The sequence below is a fragment of the Phocoena sinus genome, chromosome 19 (assembly GCF_008692025.1).
Source record: "Phocoena sinus isolate mPhoSin1 chromosome 19, mPhoSin1.pri, whole genome shotgun sequence".
In the NCBI taxonomy this organism is placed as follows: Eukaryota; Metazoa; Chordata; class Mammalia; order Artiodactyla; family Phocoenidae; genus Phocoena; species Phocoena sinus.
In genome coordinates, this window is record NC_045781.1 from 23,184,150 (window position 1) to 23,207,533 (window position 23,384).

At 38.1% G+C, this 23,384-nt stretch overlaps 1 protein-coding gene across 11 annotated transcripts in view; it reads left to right on the plus strand.

Moving 5' to 3' along the window:
* PHKB (phosphorylase kinase regulatory subunit beta) overlaps window positions 1-23,384 on the plus strand; it is a 216,033-nt gene that overhangs the window by 137,097 nt on the left and 55,552 nt on the right. For all 11 annotated transcript variants that reach the window (XM_032614033.1, XM_032614023.1, XM_032614024.1 and 8 more), the window contains 2 exons: window positions 20,994-21,049; window positions 21,563-21,656. In XM_032614033.1, the coding sequence (XP_032469924.1) occupies window positions 20,994-21,049; window positions 21,563-21,656 (150 nt within the window). The remainder of the gene's footprint in view (window positions 1-20,993; window positions 21,050-21,562; window positions 21,657-23,384) is intronic.

Sequence of the window (23,384 nt, forward strand, 5' to 3'; positions counted from 1 at the left end):
TTATTCTCAGTGTATTAAGTGGTCCTCTCCCCCTGTCCCGCAGCCCCAACAGGGAGTGAGGAAGACGTGATTGGGAGTTTTGTCTCTTGAGGATCCAGTGGGGAACAAACAAGACCCTCATTACTCTTGCCAAATGCCAGAATGTGAAGGGCTTTACTTTGAGGAACCTATTGCCAACACTAAAAGCATTAACTCATCCCAGCCAGTTTGTTCAGTATGTTAAGAGAAAAACCCCGTTTTATTGTTTCATTGCTGACTGTGGCTCCTTGTGTGGGGCCTCAGGCCAGCCACTGTGGCCTTTATCAGTTCTGTGTCACGTCTCACTTCTTCTGTCCAGTGCTTCTGCAAACCAAGTACCCTTCTGGGGCCCCTCTATTTGGTGGATCAACTCCCATACCTGTGGCAGCATTATGGTAATGCTCTAAGTGGTATAGTTTGGTTATATAGGCTTCCTCTGCTCTGCTTTCTTCATTAATGCACTTCTATTTGCCATCTTTTACACTAGAAATGTGCTGAAATATCTGATTTGATACCCCTTTTTTCTTTTTCTCTTTTTTGTTATGGCTTTAGTCTTTTTGTTTTGTTTTGTTTATTTTTAGCATCTATATGGTCATTTCTGTGGGATCTGGAGAGGAATGAGAATTGAGTGTATGTGCGAACACCACTCTCTAGAACTAGAAGCCCAGGTCTCACTTACCATGCTTGAGTCTTCTCTCATTGTTTCTGTTAAATATCTTGTTCTCCAGCCACACTCTGTGCTTCTTCAGATCTTGATTGATGAACCTAACACTGGGATTTTAGCAGGGTAGATGTTCACTGAACAGTTGTGATAGCTCCAAGTAGATGCAAACCAAGTAAATTAAATGCCAGAATTATTAAAATTGGTAAAGAAACATGTGAAGGAGAATAATTTATACCAAACTGTTATTTAATCTGTTCTTTAGTCTTGTAGATAAGGTAACAATGCCTGCTCCACTTACCCCTACTTTCCTATGTCACGTTTGATTTGGAAAAGATAAATTATACAAAAGATCATATTATCTAATCATCCTATAAATTACTCCCTGAAAACAAGTCCTAGGGGTTTAGAAGGCTGCTTTCCTATAACCCTTTGCATACACCATGTTATAACACTTATCATGCTATTGTAGTTGTTGTTTTACATGCCTGCCTCTCTGGCAGGGGTACTCAGAGCAGGGAATGTGTCTTATTCTTTTTTGCCTTCTATCAGTCTAGTTTGGTATTTGACAAGGCTAGAGAAAGGAAGTGAGAAAAATAGAAAACCGCTATTGATTGTGCTTCTGATGATTATAGGCAGGTACGAACTGTTTTATATGTATTATGTCTGATTTTAACACTTTTCTGAAATAAATATTATTATACCCACTTTATAGATAGATAATGCAAGTCTCAGAGAGGTTTGGTAATTTTTCCAAGGTCACACAGTTGTCAAGTGGCAGAACCAATATGAAGGTATTAACTGAAGAAGGAAAGGAGGAAGGCATGTCAAGCATGGAAGCAATGATTTTCATAATGGTATGAAGGAGTTAACAGAGGAAATATTTTGCTTCCTGGACAGCCTGGCTCAATATCACATCACAGAAAAATAGTTTCACCTGTGCCTTAGGAGACTGAGAGGTCTGTGGAAATGATCTGAAAAATTAAGTGGAAAGATGTTACATCAGTACAAAATGTATGCTGGGATACATTATATATAACATTTGTAATGTTAAAAGGGTCTAATTGTTACTTTCTTCTTCCCTGTTAGCACTGAGATGAGACCAAGTCCACAAGTCTAACAGTTAGTAATTTTATTAGGGAGTTCCTTCTTCCTTATCCAAAGGAAGATACTTTCCAGAGGCTAGCAAGATTCTTTATTTGAGTGTTTACTCCCCTTCTTTTTTCACCCTAACTTGTTCCTGTTAGGGGGTCCATCATTTTCTGTTGCCTAGGTAATTCTCGTGCTGACTACCTGCTGGTTATCTGTGGATGGGATTTAGACTGTTCACACTGCAGAGCCTCTGCCATGTTAATGTGAGATAGGTCACTTGGAGACTGTTTGTTTTCAGCCTTTACTACTCATTCATATTTGGAAGAAACTGTAAGCAGCTTACTATGTCCATTTCACGGATTCATTGTGTTCTGCATTATGATTTTCCACTGGGGATACGTTGACCCTAAAAAGGACATCCTTTTGTAGCGACTGGGGGCTTTTTGGAGTTCTGTAGCAAATGGACTTTATTTTGAAATGTGTGTTATACTAATCAACATATAGAAGATTCTTGGCTTAATAGGAAAACAAACTTAGTATCTTTTTAAATGTTTGCAGGATTCTATCTGAAACTAACACATTTAACAGGCAATAGAATAAGACCAGCCAGGAATTGGATTTCTTTTCTTAATTTTTAAATCAATCTGCAAAAAATTGAACTTGTTTCTTGAAATAGATATTGAATGCAACAGAATTTTTACATAAATAAGCCATTCTAATATCAACAGAAAAGTCACAGGTAAAAACACTCCGATATGAAAATGCTATTTTAGCATTCAAGAATATAAATAGTAGAGATTTCATATAGACATTCTGCCTAGCAAAACAATTAAGAGCACAGCCTCTGGAGGCACATTGCATGGGTTTGAATCCAAGTTTGGGCAAGTTGATTAAACTCTCTGTGCCTTAGTTTCCTCACATGTGAAATCAGAATAATACCTCATAGATTTGTTAAAGATTTAAATGAGTTAATATAGGTAAAGAGCTTAGAGCAGCCCCTAGTTTATAGTTAAGCACTCAATAAATATTAGCTATTATTATTTGCATTTTGATAGTTTCAATGCAGACATGGTAGTTAATTGAGGTACCCAGCAGTTAATGAAAAGAAAAGTTACAAAGTCGTGTTGCTGTTGTACATGGCTCATGATGGGAATTGAAACTATGAGAGCAGATGATTTTGGAAAGCTAGGCTTAAGGCTTAGTTCTTTGTAAGGGTACAGGTAATACAGATGGTGGAGTAAAGGGATGTTCAAGGAAGGGCAGGACAGAAGAATCCAGCCAGAAGGTAAAACAGTGTCATTGGATTGAAAGTCTGAAAAATGTTAACTGTGAGACAGTGGTTCGAGAAAGCTGACTACCTAATTAACAGGGGAGAACAGCACAGCACTGGCAGAAACTCAAATGCTGGTGTTTTGACCTTGCATTGTTCACCCCTCGTGTAATCTGGGGAAGATCTCCTAACATTTATGGACCGTAGTTTTCTAATCTATAAAATTATTTGGCTGGGTTTGATTCGTGAATCTCCTTCTAGCACTTTTGTTGCTGGCTTCCATGATCTGGGTTACAGGTAACCTTTGAGTGATTTTAGTACATAGTGTGCCCAAAAGCCAGATTGTAGGGAGTTAAAGAGTGATTAAATGATGGGAGACCATCTGTTCAGGAAGTGAGTTTGCTGCAGTCCAAGACAGGTTATAAACCTCTTCTAATTTAGTAGATTTGTTATACAGCACTCCTAGAATATGGATTTATACCTGCTTCCCTTTGTTATATTCTTGTTTCAGATCTGTTCACAGTTTTTAAAGGTTTATTAGCCTTAGGTGATTTAGGGAAACTTTGCATGAGGCTCAGTTTTATTTGTTCATTCTAATGCTCTGAAATAGTGTAACCAGTTTGAGACATAATTTCTACTTAAAGGATTAAAAAAACTCTACTTCATTAGCTTGACAAAGAAAGAAAGTGCTTGTGTGGGACCAAAAAGCCAAATTTATTTACAAGCATGGGAATGAATTTGAGTGCTGAACAGAAGTTCTTATGATTATCATAATGAAACAGAATAAAATAGTCAAGACATCAGAAATGCTTCTGAAAGTCTAGCCCGCCTATGCCACAATACACAAAGGTTCTCTTCAGGAATACTGTCTGCAGTCTTTAAGGGAAATGAAAGTCTCCTATCAACTAATATTTATACCAGAGCCAATGAAAATTAAATACTTGGTCAAAAACATCCAGAACTTAGAAAAGTTAAATTTGAAGTAAAAAAAAAGAAAAAAGAAAAAATGAGCTTAAACAAATATAATAGCATCATTCTTCTTTTTTTCAATTTTTGGCTGCATTGGGTCTTCGTTGCTGCGCGCGGGCAGTGAGCAGGGGCTACTCTTCATTGCGGTGCGTGAACTTCTCATTGCAGTGGCTTCTCTTGTTACAGAGCACGGGCTCTAAATGCACGGGCTTCAGTAGCTGTGGCTCGTGGGCTCTAGAGCGCAGGCTCAGTAGTTGTAGCTCACGGGCTTAGTTGCTCCGCGGCATGTGGGATCTTCCCAGACCAGGGATCGAACCCGTGTCCCCTGCATTGGCAGGCGGATTCCTAACCACTGCGCCACCAGAGACATGTCATGCTAATTAACCAACTGAACTTGCTAAAATTAAAATTCCAATAATAGGCATGAGATATAATGAAATATTTCATCTATAAGATGAAGACTTCTTATATTCATGGCTGAAATGTAAAAGAGGAAAAATAGACCCAAGCAAGAAAACAAGGTTTATTGTCCAAATTAACGATGTACAAGGAATATTATGATCTAGTATTGTTTTAATGAATCTACTGCAAGTCTCAATTTGTGCCCCTGTTCTGATTCAACACACTGAGCCCACTTATATTCCTGGCATTTTACTCTGAGAACAGAATCCTGTTTATTCATAAATATAAATAAATTTATGAATTTACCTGGGACTTCCTTATTTCCCTTTTTTTCTTATCCTTGAATCTACAAAAAGTTTTTAAAGGTCTATTGATCTTTGAAGAGAAACCTATCCTTTATTTCTATTCTAACCCTCTCTTATTTAATAATCCATATTATGAGGCACTGTCAACCAGAGGACTGGGCTTTGGGAACCCTACTCCCTGACAGTGAGGAGCGGTGTTCTCTCACAAGGTCCTTAGAGAGTTCCAGGTGTTTTTGCCATTGTACTAATAAAATATGAGTATTTTTGCTCAGTTACTTGAAGCAATATTTTACGTTTATGGCATAATCATCATGATAGAGCAGATCATGTGTGTTGAAGCACCCTTGAGAGAATTTATCATTTTCAGTGATACCCAAGCTTTGAATCTGAGAAGTAGACTAGCACATTTAATATGCCAATTAAAATGGATTGATCTACTTTGACAGTCTTTGGAGAAAAGGTCAATATGAAAGGAATGCTTTTTAGTCATAAAAGCTTATTTTCCAAGCTGCAAAGTTTCTAAATTTAGGATGAAAGTCAGTACGTATTTACTAAATCATGTACATATTTATACAGATCTGAGCTAAAAACATATACACTTGTTGGTCTCTCATTTTTCAAATTAATGAAGAAAAGGGGGTTTCTTACTTTGTTTTCTGAAAATACAGTTGCATAAAATTTTGTACAAATTATTTTCCTGAAGATTAAAGAATATGAGATATATATGTAATTTTTATTTTTAAGAAGGTGATATAGTATAGTGGCTTTGCATCATACAGGCCTAGCTTATATAAAACCCATTTCTTCTACTTACTAACTCAGTGACCTTGGACAGTTTAATTAATCTCTCTACACCTCACTTTCTTCATCTATTAAGTAGGGGTAATACTTCATAACTCATGGTGGTTGTATGTAATTAAGTGGTAATATATGTAAAGCTCTTAACAAAATGTCTGACATTATAAGACCTAAATAAATATTATTGCTATTTTTATTTTATTCCACATAACTTATTTTATAAATAATATTACTTTCTCATTAATGAGAATGAGAAAAATCCTAAACAGTCTGGAGAAAAACATTAGATTTTCAACATTTTGGCTATTACTATGCATAGGCTTTCTTATTATGCATAGTCTTACTGGATATTCAGTTTTGCACTCGCTAACACTTATTTATACTATCATAGTTATTTTTCATATTATTTCTATAAAATGTTGTTTTAAATGTCTATATGATGTTTCTTTATTTGGCTATGTCAAGTTTCCTGTATCATATAATGTAATATATGGCTATATCGAGTTTCCTGTATCATATAATGTAATACCCTTTAATGTAATAATTTCTATTCTAGAAGTTTATCCTAATAAGAGCCGATTAAGATTTAATGTATACTGCATTTATAGTGTTTTTAAGACTGCTGTTGTGGCTAAATAGCTTTTCCTTAAAAGGTCTCTACTTATGTATCTGTCCCTAAGTGAAATATTTTATATTCTATAGTGTTCATTAGCCAAAGAAAATAAGGCAAGAGATAAGATAAAATGATTTTTCACACTTACATAAAAATGAAAATCACTTTCTAGAAACTTTCCTTCACTAAGACACACTTGATCCAAATGTATTATTATAGACCTTAGCCTAGATTTGGGAATGTTTTATTTTTTAATCAAATGTGTCTATATAAACCATAAAACTACCCATAGCTCTGTAGAGAGGAGTTGATTTCTTCTTGTTTCACCAATAAAGTTCAAAATTATTTGCCATGCCATTATGTTTATTAACTGTACCTCACATACATGGTAGAATATTAAAAGTATATTAAGAGACTATTAAGATTATCAAGAGCATCTTGTTCAATTCCCTCATTTTATAGAGCAGGAAACTGAGATTCAAAGAGAAGTGACATGTCCAAGGTCACACAGGTACATATCCAGTGCTGGAACCCAGGTGTCCTGAAGTGTGGCCTGGTGAGCCATATACACCATGGTGAAAATGCACATTTACTACATGGTATTAGAGAAAGTACTATTCGGTGACACTTATTAAAAATGATAAGGCAGACTGTTCAGGACCATCACAATAGGTATACGGACCACTGCAGTGGGATTTTACAGTGGGGAAGAGACATTGGACTCAACTCCAAATATAGCATGGGCAAGAGGGAATTTATAGCCAAGGAGCAGGGTGGTGGTCAGTGGATGAAAAATTACTAAGAGGAAATATCACAGGTAAGTGGGATTCTGGCTAAACCAACCAACAGGATTCTTTGATTAAGACAGGCCAGGGTGATCAGATATCACTTGGGGGATGGTAGAGGATGAGGAATCTGAACAGATACAGAGGCTGAACAAATAGATATTGATGGTGAGGGTTCTGGTTAAACTGACTAAGCAGGATTCTTGCTAAAACTGAATTTTACAAGGAAGCACACAGATGAGCCTACAAGGAGGTTCAGGAGCCTGACTAAAGTTTGCTTAAGTGAAGAATCACTGCCAGTGGGGCTTATAATATTAATGTCATTTTCCTGTGTCCTCATTGTCCCTTGATTATGACTAAGGTAGATAGTCTTAAGCAGCATATCTTTCATTATTGCAGCTTCCACACAGCAGCTAGCATAGTGCTTCTATAGCTAGGCCAACAAATAATCATTTATCAACCAGTCACTTACCAGTAGGAATGTGAAACCACTATTTAGTTTCTGTCATTCCAGTCATGTCAATTCTATTTCCTAAATACTCCTGAGATCTTTTCACTTGCTCCTTCTTCATTCCAACCACTATCATCTCTCAACTGCAGCACTCAATGAACCTCCTTGTGTCCACTCTGCCTTCTGCCAATCATGTTTATATAGCAGCCATTACAAGTTAATATATATAAAATGCTTGGGCAGAACCTGGCCTATAGTAGGTACTATATATGTATTTATTACTATTGTTCTAAAAATGTAAATTACATTGAGTCTTTCCTTGTTTGAAACCCTTTTAAAAAGTAGCTTTTCGTTCCACTTAGATGAAAGCCAAATGCCTTGTTTCCTTAGAAGGCCCTTTTGAGCCATAACACCACCCTCACTTCTTATTCTTTTGCTTGCTTGTTATACTCCACATACACTGGTCTCTTCTTAGTTCCTCAAACCCTTCAAGCCTTTTCTTCTCAGGGCCTTTGCTATTCCTTCTGCCTGAGTGTTTGTTACCAGATCTTGTTCCTTCTTGATATTGAATTCAGTCTCAGATTTAATGACACCCCCCAGGAGAATTATTTTCTGACCATTAATCTAAAGTAGCCCTATCTCCAGTTACTCTATTATATCATCCTTTACGTTTATCCTTTTCATTCTTACAGCTCATATACCTTTTTCTATAAAGTCCTTCTCAATTCTCTGAGACTAAATTAGCTGCTCCCTCCCTTGCCCTCAAAGCACCCACCGGTTAATAGCATTGTATTTACTATCCTACTGAACTCCATATATAGTTTGTCTTTCCGTTCTATGGTGAGTTCCTGAAGAATAGGAATAACATTTCATCTATCTTTCTGCCATCCCTGGTTCCTACCATGATGTTTGGATGAATGAACAGGTGAACAAACCCTGAGCATTTCTAGTACACAGATTTGTTGCATTGTGATCTCATCAATATGGAAGACATTTAGATTTACTCTGCTAAGAGCGATGGTAGCGTGTGCCCCCCACAGTCAGGTCCCCGGTGAGAATCTACACGAGAAACAGTTTGGCCTCAACCAGTGAACATGGCTCTATATAGTTAAAAGCTCGTTGGATTCTAGAGCTTGCTGGGTTCCTCTGTAACTGTTCGGTCTCTAACCCAGCAGCTATAAATCTTACCACAGGTTCTCCCTTGCACTGTTTAATTAGCCCAGTCTTTTTGTTCTTGAGAAGAGCATCTAGTGCTGAAAGAGAAAGTAGTACAGGTTTTTATACTTTTCTCCCTTCAAAGCCTCTCTTAGGTGGCTTTCACATTGTAATAATTGTACATGTGGCCTGTCTATTCATTTCCACTCATACATGGAGTCATGCACTTGGCAATTCTCTAGTGTACTGAAAAGTTTAGTGTTAAGCTAGTAAGATGAGGCAGTCTGATTTGGTAGAGAGAACACTAGACCAAGTTAGTACAGAGACCTGGATTCTATTTCTGGGTCTGCCACTAACTTGCTCAGGACCTGGACCATTTCCCTTGCCTGTACCTCAGTCTCCTCATCCATCAAGTGGATTACTGATTTTTATCAAGGAAACACATTTTTCAGACAAAATCTTAGGCAGAATTTCAGCATAAAAAATAGTTTAAAAGTTGTGCTGCTCTGGCTGAAGTGGAGTCCTCTCATGGACTCCCTCACACCTTTTTTTATTACCTACTCCCAGATGATAAAAATGGCCCCTTCTACATCTGGCATTTCAACTCAAACACCAGAGAAATGATCTAGTCCGTGCAGGCATCCAAAGGAGAAAAACCAAAAACAAGTTGTCTTGCTATAACTTGCTTCCTTTTCCCCCTTGATTCTAAATAGCTGGTTTCCATTTGTCTACCACTGGAGACCTTTCATTGGTGATAACCCAATACCTGAGGTCCTTTGAAATGACATGGAAACCCTGAGAGGGAAATGGCTAGATTTTTGGAACCTATACTCCTCTTCTTCTGCCTCTACCTCCCCTATCTCACCCTCATTTTACCAGTCTTTCTCTATGTTGACCACTCTGTTGTGTTTTTATAAGTTTCTCATCATTTGTTCTTCCTGCTGGTTATGATTAAATCTGTGTGAACACCATGAGTCAGGGTTTCTCCACCTGGGCCCATATAGTCATTTTAGCATCGTTTCGAAATAAACAAGACCTTTAGCACAGTCATTTCTTTAAGATAAAAATATAGAAACATTCAGTTACAGCGTGTGCTTAGACAGGAGTAAAAACAGTTTAACAAATCAATTTGTTGTGACAAAAGGATGATTAGTAAGTATTCTCTTCCAAGATAATTGCAGTCATTGAAAGGACTGCTCTCAAAAACCATTGCCCGATTTATTCATTCAGGCATTTGAAACTGTGTCTGAGGTCTGGGAATACTTTTTAAAATTCATTTGTTTTCCTCTTAAATAGAAAGTTTGTATAGTCACTAATGCAATGTATAAATACAGGGATCCTAAAGGGCCATTTTCTCCCTGGCCTTCTCTACTCTTAAGCTAAGTTTAGCTTTTTAACCATGCTGTTGTTGGTATTTCCACTTACCACTTTCCTCTGCATCCCTATTCATTTTCTCCAAGTAGCTGCTTTGGCTTGGTTGGAAATGTCAGAATAAGATGCCAGTGTGTTCCAATCAGGATGTGCCTGTGTTCAAACTGCTGTAGCCTGTTACTTGGCTCTTGCAGGAAAAATACTGTGGATATGGTGTCTCCAGTTGGAATTGAGATGTATAAAGCATCTGCCTGGTTTCTTCAGCTAATGAGGTTTTGCTGAAAACACAGTGTAATGAAAAAATGCTGGATGTTGGCAGGACCTACTGATGAAGGCTAATGAGCATAAATGAGTTTCCCTAAGGCCCCAGAAGCAGAGGCAGAGAATGTTTCAATGCACTGCCCTTGAGGCAAGACCAGCCTTGGGTGGGGTGTGACCCGTTTATTTGTTGGCTTCTTTTATTCTTTCCTTTTCTTCCTCCTCCTGTGTCCTTCTTTCAGTAAAAGACCTATTCAAGCCAGCCACAGTAGATTATTTTATGCAGCATAGGGCATATTAAAAATAAAGCTACTTAAAAAATAAAAAAAATTAAAAAAAAAATAAAGCTACTTAGACCAGAGCTTAATACAATGTTGCAAAAATAAGAATTATGAGTTTTACATACTGTATTCATTATTTAATAGAAGAGGTAATTTTTAAATTTAATTGCCAAGAATTTAAGAAATATATTCTATCAAAAAGGAGATAAGAAAATAGGTGTTTTGTAGACACCACTTGGAGTTGAGTTTTCTTCAGACCTGATGTCAAGTGAATGAAGAGTGACTGTTGGTAGAACACAAAGGTTTTTGCTCACCACTCTGCTCCCTGTGACTGTAACCAACTGTGTGTTGGTTAATTTTATGTGTCAACCTGGCTGGGACATGGAGTGCCCAAATATGTGGTCAAACATTATTCTGGGTGAGGGTTAAGATGTTTCTGGATGAGATTAACATTCAGATCAGTAGAGTGAGCAGGTCAGGTTGCCCTCCCTAATGTGGGTGGGCCTCATCCCAGGAGGCCTGAGTAGAACAAAGAGGCTGACCCTCCCCCAGGTAAGAGAGGATTCTCCCTGCCTGATGGCCTTCAAACTGGGATATTGGCTTTTTTCCTACCTTTGGACTAGAACTAGGTCTTGAGCCTCCTGGCCTTTGGACTAGAACTACACTGTCAGCTCTCCTGGGTCTCCAGCTTGCCTACTCACCCGGCAGATTGTGGGACTTGCCAGACTTCGTAATTGCCTGAGTCAGTTCTTTATAGTAAATCTCCTTCTTCTCTTTATACATTCACAAACAAATATGTGTGCGCATGCGTGCGTGGACACACACAAGCACGCACGCACACACGCACCCTGTTGGCTCTGTTTCTCTGGAGAACCTGAACTAATACAAACCACAACAGCAAGCAGCACATAATTCATGCAGTATATACCATGACAGGCACCATACTGACTTTAGACTTAGACATATCTGCAGTCAGGTTTAAGTTCTACCACCGACCTTTGACAAATTGTTTCACCACTCTTCACTTCAGTTTCCTGATCTTTAAAAATGGGAGTTTTTGTGACAGTACATATGGCAGACATTTTTTTTTTTTTTTTTTTTGCGGTACGTGGGCCTCTCACTGTTGTGGCCTCTCACATTGCGGAGCACAGGCTCAGGACGCGCAGCCTCAGCGCCCATGGCTCACGGACCCAGCCGGTCTGCGGCATGTGGGATTTTCCCGGACCGGGGCACGAACCTGTGTCCCCTGTATCGGCAGGCAGACTCTCAACCACTGCGCCACCAGGGAAGCCCTGGCAGACTCTTGAGATATATTAATTCCTTGACATTCTAAATTGGACGACAAAACCAACGTAATCAATAAAATAATAATATAAATCTTATTACTAGGCTGTCATGTTATTTCCATGAATAAGTTATAAATGAACAGAATCTATACATCTTTCTGTGTGCCATCCTCCTAGAAAAGACCCACATGCTTCCTCTGCCCCCTCCCAAAACACTGCCCCCTCCCAAAATCCCATCTTACTGATCTTTTCTGATAACAATCTTCTAGTGCCCCCACATAAGCCAGTGGTAGTAATGCCTCTGAGTGTTTTCGGTTGAGTGGTTGTTCTACTCTTATAAGCAAAATTAAAACCTGATGTTTAATGGTTCCACGATTTAACTATAACCATGTTCAGAGATTTCAGTTGCAAAAGGTTGACTAGCCTTAAATGATAAAAGATGTGAAAAGATGACATTAATAAGTATGGTACATATACAAAATAAGGGTATACTATGCAGTTAAAACAAAATATGAGGGCATGTTCTGTGTACTAATATATGATATATGATTAAGTGGGAAGAAGTGCTGATAGTATGCTACCTTTTGTCTAAAATACGAGAAAGTAAGATTATAGCTTCTTGTTTGCTTTTATAGGCAAAAGGAAACTCTGGAAAGGGGCATAAGTAATCATAGTAATTGCCTGGTTGGTAGGTGGTGGGGTGGATGCATGGGCCACAGGTAGGAGAGAAACTTCACTGAAAACTTTTTCATAATTTAAAAATTCTTGAACCCTATGAATTAATTGTCTATTAAAATTAAATTGAAAAAAAGAACAAGGGGAAGGAAAACCATTAGGGTACATTCACATTTAAATTTCTCTGTATACCCTTTGAAAGTTGTATTATATTGTTTTATTTATAGCTCCCAGCTGAAAATCTCCTAGCCTTGTTACTTTGACCTGATTTGGATAATTTGAAAACTAGAATCTAGACAGATGTACATGCAGTGTTTTAATTACCATAGTTTTAAATTTTGAGCAAGATGGGTTGCAATATTAATACAGGTAGTGCCCAGCTCACCAGCAAGTTACACTATAAAAGTTTCTCTTCCACCGTTCACTTAAAAATGATTAAGATAAAAAAAAAAAGATTAAGGTAGTAAATTTTATGTTATGTGGGGTTTTTTTTGGTTTTTTTTTCGTGGTACGCGGGCCTCTCACTGTTGTGGCCTCTCCCACTGTGGAGCACAGGCTCCGGACACGCAGGCTCAGCGGCCATGGCTCATGGGCCCAGCCGCTCTGCGGCATGTGGGATCCTCCCACACTGGGGCACGAACCCACGTCCCCTGCATCGGCAGGTGGACTCCCAACAACTGCGCCACCAGGGAAGCCCATGTTATGTGGTTTTTTATCTCAATTTAAAAAACTGTTAAAAAACCCAATATGACTTTATTCATTTATAGAAATGATAGTGGTTTTTTGTTCTGTTCTTTTTTTAAATTTATTTTTGGCTGCATTGGGTCTTCGTTGCTGCGCGCGGGCTTTCTCTCATTGCGGCGAGCGGGGGCTTCTCATTGCGGTGGCTTCTCTTGTTGCGGAGCACGGGCTCTAGGCATGCGGGCTCAGTAGTTGTGGAGCACGGGCTTAGTTGCTCCGCGGCATGTGGGATCTTCCCAGACCAGGGCTCGAACCCGTGTTCCCTGCATTGGCAGGCGGATTCTTAACCACTGCGCCACCAGCGAAGCCCCCGAAATGAAAGTTTTAAATCAGAATATTTTCAACTACACGTTGTTGGTCCTGAATCATGTAGTTTAAATGACTTGTACAATCCTTAATAGCTTATAAAAATATGTATACTTTTAGTTATGATTCTTTCCCTTTGTTAAACATATCGTGTTCATATTTGCAAATATTTGTCCTTTATGCTCAAGGGAAGATTTGTATATTGCTAATAAAAATGTAACAATACTTTAAAAAAATATTTTTCTTCCAGACCACCGAATGAGTGCCAACTGCCTTCTTTTGGTATAATGTGCTGTGTACGTGCTAAGTGAGAAAAGAGCATGAGGCGTCCGTCAAGGGTGCACTCTGTAATTATACAGACCACTCATAAACATGAAAAAAGCCCTGGCAGAGAGATGGCAAGTGACTCATGCAGACAGCACCTGCTCTTGCTGATAGAGACAGAGACATCTTGGCATCCTGATGTTTGGGGGACTTTATGGAGGAGACTAGGTTGAAAGAGTGGGCCAGGAACTGGATAAGCAGAAAGAAACAGAAAGAAGAGTCCAAGTGTAGGACAGAGGACAGAAACTTGAGATGGACATGATGAACTGCTTTTTATTTTTTTAGTGGAGTGTTCTAAGACAGGGAACTGCAGGTGGAAGTGAAGTTGTAAAGGTCCTCAGGAAGTTGGGGCTTTATTTGGGAAATACTGGTTTTGGAGTATAAAAGTGATGTCCTAAACATGACAGAAATATGCCTGTTACTCACCTACCCACCCTTCCTCCCATTTCTTCATTCATTCAACAAATATTCTTTCACCACCTCCTTTGTGAAAATCACTGATACAAGAAAATTTCCCTAACCATAAAGTACAGAATATGGGCAAAGACAAGTGTGAAGCAGAAAGTCCAGAAAGCCTGTAACAGTGATCCAGGATTGTAGTCATGTTACTGTATTGATAAAAGGGCTAATGTTTTTTAAACACTTAAGAGTATTTGCCAAATATTTTATCATTACTCTAAGTGGAGTATAACCATTAAAAATTGTGAAACACTATATTGTACACCTATAATTTATATAATATTATACATCAACTATACTTCAATTTAAAAAAGCATGTATATTACATTGAAAAAAAAGAGTATATGCCAGACACTGTTAAATGCTTATGTATGTTATGTATTATCCTCATAACCCTATAGATACTTTTATTATCCCAATTTACCCATGAAGAAACTGAGGCTTAGAGAGGTTAATTAATATAGTCACACAACAAAGAATAATATAAATATCATTTGTTTAGCAGATTAAAGTTTGTAAATATTTTTATAGGCCCTCTTTTGTTTGATCCTCTGCCTATGTGTTAGGCCTCCTAAATAGCATTATTCTCATTTTATAGATAAGCACAGAAGAACATAGAGAAACTTGCCTAGGCAATCATTCATCAGACAGTAAGCACGTACCGTGTGCCAGGCATTCTTCTAGGCAATAGACAAGATAGATCAAGTGCTTGTCCTCTGGGAATTGTTTTCTGGTGGGGATGAATAACAGTGAATATATAAGTAAATAATACCAAATAATTTCTGGAGATGACAAGTACTGTGAAGTAGACAAAATAAGGTAAAGTAATAGAGGGGGGCTGGCCACAGTAGAAAATGAAGGCCTTTCTAAGGAAGTGATGATGGTTGAGACCTGTATAACAAGAGGGCCTCATGCAACAATCTGAAGGGAAAACATTCCAAGCAAGAGTGCAGTAAGTACAGAGGCCCTGAGATAGGAACACAGTTGTCATTTTCAGTGGAGAGAACCCAGTCTGGCTAAAACATGGTGAAGGAGAGGAGAGGGAACGAGAAAGAAGTAGGCTGGAGCTTGATTATGTAGGGACTTGTGGGCTGTGGTAAACAGTTTGGTTCTTATTCTGTGGGCAATAGGAAGACAGTGGAGAGTTTTAAACAGGGTGTTTGTGTGTATGCATGTTGTGGGGGAGGTGACATGGTCTGATTTACACTTTTTTAAAAAACCATCCTTGTTGCTGTTTGCAGGATAGACTGTGTGAATGGTGGGGTAAGACTGAGGTAGGTAGAACAGTTAGTTGACCAAGTGAAAGATCATGGTGACTTTGAGTAGAGTGGTAGTAGCAGTGGAGTTGGAGAAAAGTGGTGTGTTTGAGATGTGCTTTGGAGGTAGAGCCAATAGGACTTATTGGTGAGTTAGCCGTGCATTAGAGAGTCATACAGTACACTGTAATGTTTAAGAGACAGATGAGATTGCCCATATTTGGATCCCTACTTTGCCACTTACTAGCTATATGATGTTTAGATAAGTTTTTTAACCACTCTGCACTTCAGTTTTCTCCTTAGTAAATGAGCATAATTGTAGTAACCTACCTAATAGGGGTGTTTTGATCAGTAAATAATATGGCTACACAGTGTTCAATAAGTGTTGTCTTTTTTGTTTGTTTTAGCTGTTACTGGTTATGAGGTTTGAAGGAGAAAGAGGAATCAAGGATAACTTATACATTTTTGGCCAGATCAAATGAGTGCACAGTATGGCATCTTAAAGAGATAAGAAATAGTGGTGTTGGGAAAGCTGGACAGCCTCATGTAAATCAATGAAATTAGAACACTCCCTCACACCAAATACAAAAAATAAAGTCAAAATGTTTTAAAGACGTAAATATAAAACATTACACCATAAAACTCCTAGAAGAGAACATAAGCAAAACATTCTCTGCCATAAATTGTAGCAATATTTTCTTAAATCAGTCTCACAAAACAAAAGAAATAAAAGCAAAAATAAACAAATGGGACCTAATCAAACTTGAAAGCTTTTGCACAGCAAAGGAAAGCACAAACAAAACAAAAAGACAACCTATGGAATGCGAGAAAATATTTGCAAACAATGCAACCGACAAGGGGTTAATTTCCAAAATATACAAACAGCTGATACAACTCAATAAAAAAAAATACAAATAGCCCAACCAAAACATGGGCAAAAGGCTGAATAGACATTTCTCCAAAGAAGATATACAGGTGGCCAACAGGCACATGAAAATATGCCCAACTTTGCTATTTATTAGAGAATAACCATCATCAAAAAGTCTACAAATAATAAATGCTGGAGAGGGTGGGAAGAAAAGGGAACCCTCCTACACTCTTGGTGGGAATGTAAACTGATACAGCCACTATGGAGAACACTATGGAGGTTCCTTAAAAGACTAAAAATAGAATTACCATATGATCCAGCCAACCTCACTCCTGGGTATGTATTTTGGAAAAGACAAGAATTCTAATTCGAAAAGATGCATGTGCCCCAGTGTTCACTGCAGCACTATTTACAGTAGCCAAGACATGGATGCAACCTAAATGTCCATCGACAGATGAATTGATAAAGAAGATGTGGTACCTATATACAATGGAATATTACTCAGCCATAAAAACATTGTAATATTGCAATTTGCAGCAACATGGATAGACCTAGAGAATATCATACTAAGTGACGTACGTCAGACAGAGAAAGAGAAATATTATATGATATCATTTATATGTGGAATCTAAAAAATTATACAAATGACTCTATATACAAAACAGAAGCAGACTCACAGACAGAAAACAAACTTAACGGTTACCAAAGGGGGAAGAGAGTGGAGCGATAAATTAGGAGTATGGGATTAACAGATACAAACTACTATACATAAAATAAATAAGCAAAAAGATTTACTGTACAGCACAGGGAACTATATTCAATATCTTGTAAAGACCTATAATGGAAAATAATAAAAATATATATATATGTATAACTGAATCACTTTGTGGCACACCTGAAGCTAACACAATATTGTAAATCAACTATACTTCAATTAAAAAATAAAATTTAGGGCTTCCCTGGTGGCGCAGTGGTTGAGAGTCCGCCTGCTGATGCAGGGGACAGGGGTTTGTGCCCCAGTCCGGGAAGATCCCACATGCCGCGGAGCGGCTGGGCCCGTGCGCCAATGGCCGCTGGGCCTGCGCGTCCGGAGCCTGTGCTCCGCAACAGGAGAGGCCACAACAGTGAGAGGCCCGCGTACCGCAAAAAAAAAAAAGAGAGAAAAAAATAAAATTTAAAAAAGAGAGATAAGACATACTTTAAGGGTGAGTGAATTTAAGGATGGAAATCAGTAGTTCAGTTTTGTCCATGATAAGTTTAAGGCTCCTATTAGATAACCAGGATCATGGGAGAGGAAGTGACAAGAATGGAACTTGTTTTGTGGGTATTTCACTTCTAAAACTTGCCCTCTTTCCACTCTTTGAGAGGCAGAGTAAGTGAGTGATTATGAGCACAGACTCTGCAGTCAGACTGCCTGAATCTGAATTCTAGCTCTGCTATTTACTAGCTTTATGACCTTGGATTAGTTACTTAAAGTTTCTGTGCCTCATTTTTGTTACCTGTAAAATGGGGATGATGGTTTGTTAAAGCACTTAGATCAGTGCCTCCTCACACACAGAATGTACGATGTTCTGTAAAGTGATTGTTGCTATTGTTGTTACTTTTCAATCCTGAATGTTGCTATAGAAATGAAATGAGAAGAAGATTCAAGCAAGGTATTTTATGAAGGAAGGATTAACAGGATTTTGGTGACAAATTGGATATTGAGGGTAAAAGAGAGGAGTCAAAGGTGGTTCAGAGGTTCTGAGCTAGAGTGAGTCTATCTGAGGTAGAGGTAGGGTTGATAAGGGAGTTGAGTTTTAGACCTATTAACTTTGAAAATAGCCAAAAGAAAATATCCAGAAAGCAGTTAAAAATGTGGGAACTAGATAGAACTCAAGAGAAAGTTCAAGACTAGAAATATAGATATGGAATCATCTGCTTAGAAGTGATAATGAAAGATACCAGAGTGAATGAGTTTGGTAAGAGAGAGAGAAAGAAGTGAGATGAATAGAAGAACAAGGACTTAAAGGGTAAGGATTTCCATCTCAAAGGCAAAGCAGGATAGATGGCAGAGTACAGAGCTAACAGAGACAAGGAAAGTAAGGAAATAGTGGTAGTCTATGTTTGAGAAATAAAGGGAGGGAAAACTGGGAAGGTGGTAAGTCATCTGAGGATTTCTTTGAAAGGATGTTTGGAATTATTTAGTGAAGAACTAGTCATAAAAATGGGGTAGTGGATGGCCCTAATGTCTTAGAATGGTGGAAGCCATTCTAGGGCAACATAGATGTTACAGCAAATCTCAACAAGGAAGAGAAAGCAGCTACCCTAGGATAGGTGTGAAAACTGTAAGTACGGCTGCAGGAAATATTCGTGCCCTTTATTGTTACTATGTTTCAAATACTGTACTTGGCACTTTGTTCTCCCTGAATCCTCAGGATTCTCCGAAATATTGGAAACCACCTAAATGTTATCAAAATAAACATGGCTTGAATAAATTATGGCACATCCATATAATGTAATGTCTTTCAGCCATTTTTTTTTAAACCAGGTAGATCTATACTGGCAAAGGAAGATATCAGTGGGATACTTTTCTGTGATAATAAACACGTTTGAAAACTTATCTATCTATTGCAATAGACTAAACTCAAGGATGGGCACTGGGTTGTATTCATCTTGTAATATCAGAGTCTAGTGTGGATTCTTGTATGTCTTAACTATTGGTCAAATGAATAAGTGCATACATGCTTATAAAATGGAGAGCACTGGTACCACACTGGGCTTGAGTATGTGTGTGTGTGTGTGTGTGTGTGTGTGTGTGTGTGTGTGTGTGTGTACTTTGTGAACCTAAAAGCAGAAAATATTATAATATTATTAAGGAAAATACCATTCAGAAATAGAAGTTATTACTTATTATTAGGCAGTTTTCAGAGAGACTTCATTGGTTTAGACAGTAATTTTGGAGGTTTGAAGAAAATTATGAAAATAGAGAAAAGATAGTTCCAACTTTGTCAGTGAAAGGAAGAAAATTGTTGGGGTGGGACCGGCCACGCACAATTCTTTCTGTGGGTGGAAATGGGGTGAAGCGTCCCGCTTGGGCTGGTGTTAAAGGCCTGAGCTCATTATGGTAGATGGTTTGTGAACTGGAACTTTCCTAAATGCTGACTTTTCAAATGAAAGAGTTCTTCAACCATCAAATAGTCTCCTAATCAGATGCTCACTATGATTCAACATGTGTAATGGGCATTTTAGATCTGAGTGCTCAGTCATACAAATAGAAACAACGTTGTCTTAAACAGGCCTGTGATTCAAAAAGAAGAAACCAGTTTACCAATTAGGATCTGTAAGCTGCCTTATTTATTGTTAGTGGAATAACATCTGCATTCTAATATATGTATTCACTTGCTTTTTATTTAAAAGCTCTAATTGCCCTGAAGATTATAGATAATGGCCCACTCTAAGGTTACTTCTTTTGATGAATGGGAGATTCCATCCACGAAAAATGAAGCTTAATGTTTTCATTTGTTAGAAATCTTGACGAGACTCTGAATAATTACTTTTTCTCATCCTTTTGAGTAACATCAACTTTTAAAGTCTTTATCAAATAAAAATAGAATTTATAGCATTTTTAATGTCTATTTATTTCTGTGAGGTTGTTCCATTATATTTTTCCTCATATATTCATTTAAATCACATTGAAGACTGCCTGAAATGGCATTTTCACGATAAGTCTGGGAACCATCCTTTGTATGTTACTTACTGCTGATATATGTATTCTGGTATTTCTTGCCTTCTATCATACATAAATTCTACTGGCATATTGAATACCATAGAGAGGAACTGACTGATAGTAAATCAAATGTTTTACAGCATACTATTGGGAATGTTGGATTCATTACTATGAAGAAATTATATTTGATCACAATTTTCAGAGCTTCCTAATACTGTAATTTATTGGTGCTTCTTAATGTTCTGTGTTAGTTATATACAAGCTCAAAATTGGATTCATTTTAGCTATGCATAATATATGCTATAGTGAATCTTTTCCACACACAAAAAGTAGCAAATGTCCAACACTATGTTTGATTAGAACTATTAAGCCCAACAGCTTGTATTTAACTAACACGGTGGTAATTATATAGTCAACTGGGTAGTGCATTCTCTACCGTAGAAGCTATATATTAGAATAAAGCTGTTTTGATGTATCAGGTGCCAAAGGAAAATTGGCTAACAAGAAAGGGAATAGCTTTATGTGGTGAAGATGTCAAATGAACGGCTTTAACTCACAGTCATTTTTTTAGAGAATACGTAAGTTAGGTTTTTATTTTTAGTTCCCACTCTTCCCTTCATAGTTAAATGACGGAAAATGACTCTCGGTCCCCAAACTACTCTTCCACATCATTCAAAATAGCCCTGACAGACTAGCCCCTCCAGTAGTGGTGAGATTTATGGCTTTCCATTCCTTGGTGTTCCATTACTCTGTCTACACCATCAAATTGATTAGTAGGCAGTGGAGAGCAAGGAAAGAGAGGCAACTGCTTAGAGCCAGCTGGTGTCCATCATCTTAATGAACTGCTCAGAGATGGTTAATATTGTCCTTGATTCTCATTATAGTTGATGATGACCAGATCTTTTAAAATGTTTCCCCCCTCCCTTATTCTGTATTACAGGGCCCACTGGAAAATGATTTGGTTGTTTATGTAGCGCTCATAGCAGAAAGCCAACGGTATGAAATCCAGATGGGTGGCGTGTTCTTTGGAGGGGGAGGGAAGGGGATTGATTGCTTTAGGCTTATAATATTGAGTGTGGTGGTAGAAATTAACTTCATAGACCCCTTCACAGGGTTTCAAGGATGTCACTAATGTCACTTTAAGTGCCAGAATAACATTCTTTTCATGTTTAAAAATACTTTTGTTTTAGTTGGTGTTAATATTAATTAAAGTCTGTGACCAGTGCCAGTGTTGCCTGCTGTGTAGTTTTGAGAAATTAATGCAAACAGATTATGGGGATCCCCCAAGTTAGTGCTTACCTCTCTGGCAGCCCCCAAAGCTCACAGCTGATGCTTTGTGAAGAACCCAAGAGGGCTCTGGATTCCAGTGCAGATGACATATTGCTGACATTAACAAATGAATAGTGTGCTCCAGACTAGCATAGTCTTTCCCCTTTTCTCCTCCTCCTTCGCCATTGTCCATATAAATGCATTACTGAAAATGTCTCTTTTTTTCCCTGTGTTTTTTAGCCTTCAAGTTTTCCTCAACACATATGGTATTCAGACTCAGACTCCTCAACAGGTAGAACCCATTCAGATCTGGGCCCAGCAGGAGCTCGTGAAAGTAAGTGATTCTGCTTCTTTACTGTCTCCTTTATGTAGGTACTAGAGCATAATGATTAGACTTAGTTTATAGTCAAGAAGCATATTTAAAAATCCAATTCTGAGATAGGGTCATTGATCCAAAGTCTTTCTGATTAAGCTGAGAGACCCACTTTATCAGACACTGTTACTGAAACACAACTGCATTGTGTGTGTGTGTTATATTCATAGGTCTTGTTGATTTCTGCTCCTTGCTAAAGTCTATTACAAACCTGGACTGACCACTTAAATAACAAATCAGCCTTAATTTTAGTAGTGGTGTATAAAATTAACCTTTACATTTGATTTATTTTCCCTTTTATTAACTATTAAAGAAATCTTCTCACCTAAATATTGTTGGTAGTAACTACTTCCCTTTTTCTCTTGCCTTACTATTTGGAGTCTGAAGTAATTCCTACCCTCTTTGGTTTGCTGGGTCTCAAAATAATTATAAAGTGACATCTGAATTTATATTTGATGCAGTTACATACCTATTAGATTGGATTAAAAGATGACTTTTGAGGCCTTTTGTATGCACTGCCCTGCAGCATATGCCTGAGTTTAGGAATATTACTGCTCATTAGGGATGGGAAATTGTTGATCTCCACTAATTATTTTTAAACCACTGTTTTTATTTGGTAATCATTAAAAACAGTACAAGAATGGGACTTCCCTGGTGGTCCAGTGGTTGGGACTTTGCACTTCCAATGCAGGGGGCGCAGGTTTGATCCCTGGTCTCGGGGACTAAGATCCCATATGCCGCCTGGCCAAAAAAAAAAAAAAAAAAAAAAACAGTACAGGAACAAAGTCTGCAGTGTTTGGTGGAAATGTTTAGAATAGTCTCTCTCAAGTGATCAAGATTGAGTCAGTTAAGCTGATAAAAATGTTTTTGATTAAAACCTTGATGTTACAACAAAGAATAAAAGCTCAGAGAAGTGAGGTGCACATTGCAGGGAAAATGCAAGGCCCCAGAGTTGTTGCTAATCAGACTGGACTTCATGCATTGGCAACAAAACCAGAACCTGGGCGTTAGGTCACCCAGAGCACCAGCTCTTCAAAAGTCCTTAACAAATTAGAGCTCTTTTCTCCCCCTCGATTAAAGAGACATGGCTAAAAATGCAAGGAACCCTGGAGTAGGTAACACTTTAAAATCACACTACGAAGTAAACGATGGAAAGCTAGGTTTCATTGTAGAAGAGGCTAAATGAGGCCAGGAGGGAAGTAAGGATCCACAAGGCAAGGAGAGGAGGCTGTATGGAAGGGCAGAAAATCTAAGGTTGTAACACTGTGCACTTATCATTCAGGTGCAGGCTGTATTTGCTGATACACTTTTATGGCCTCTCACTGAAAGCTCCAGAGAATGGTAACAAAGGTTATTATTCTTTGATAAACATGCTCTCAAAACAAATTAACCTGAATCTGTATCTTCAGGCCTAATGTATATTAGTACCTCTTTCTGGTAGCATCTGTACTCTACCAGACAACATGCAATCAAGATTTAAGAGACCAACATGGCTCCAAATAACTTGAATGTGGCATTTTATTCATTCATTCATCGTAACACCTGTTCTGTGCAGAGTACTGTGTGGAGCACACAGATAAAATGACTCTGTCCCTGTTCTCAGTCAGTGACCTCTGGGTCTGTTGGGATGACAGAAAAAATAGTTAATGACAATCCACTTTGATCGGTGCTATGATAGATGTTAGTACA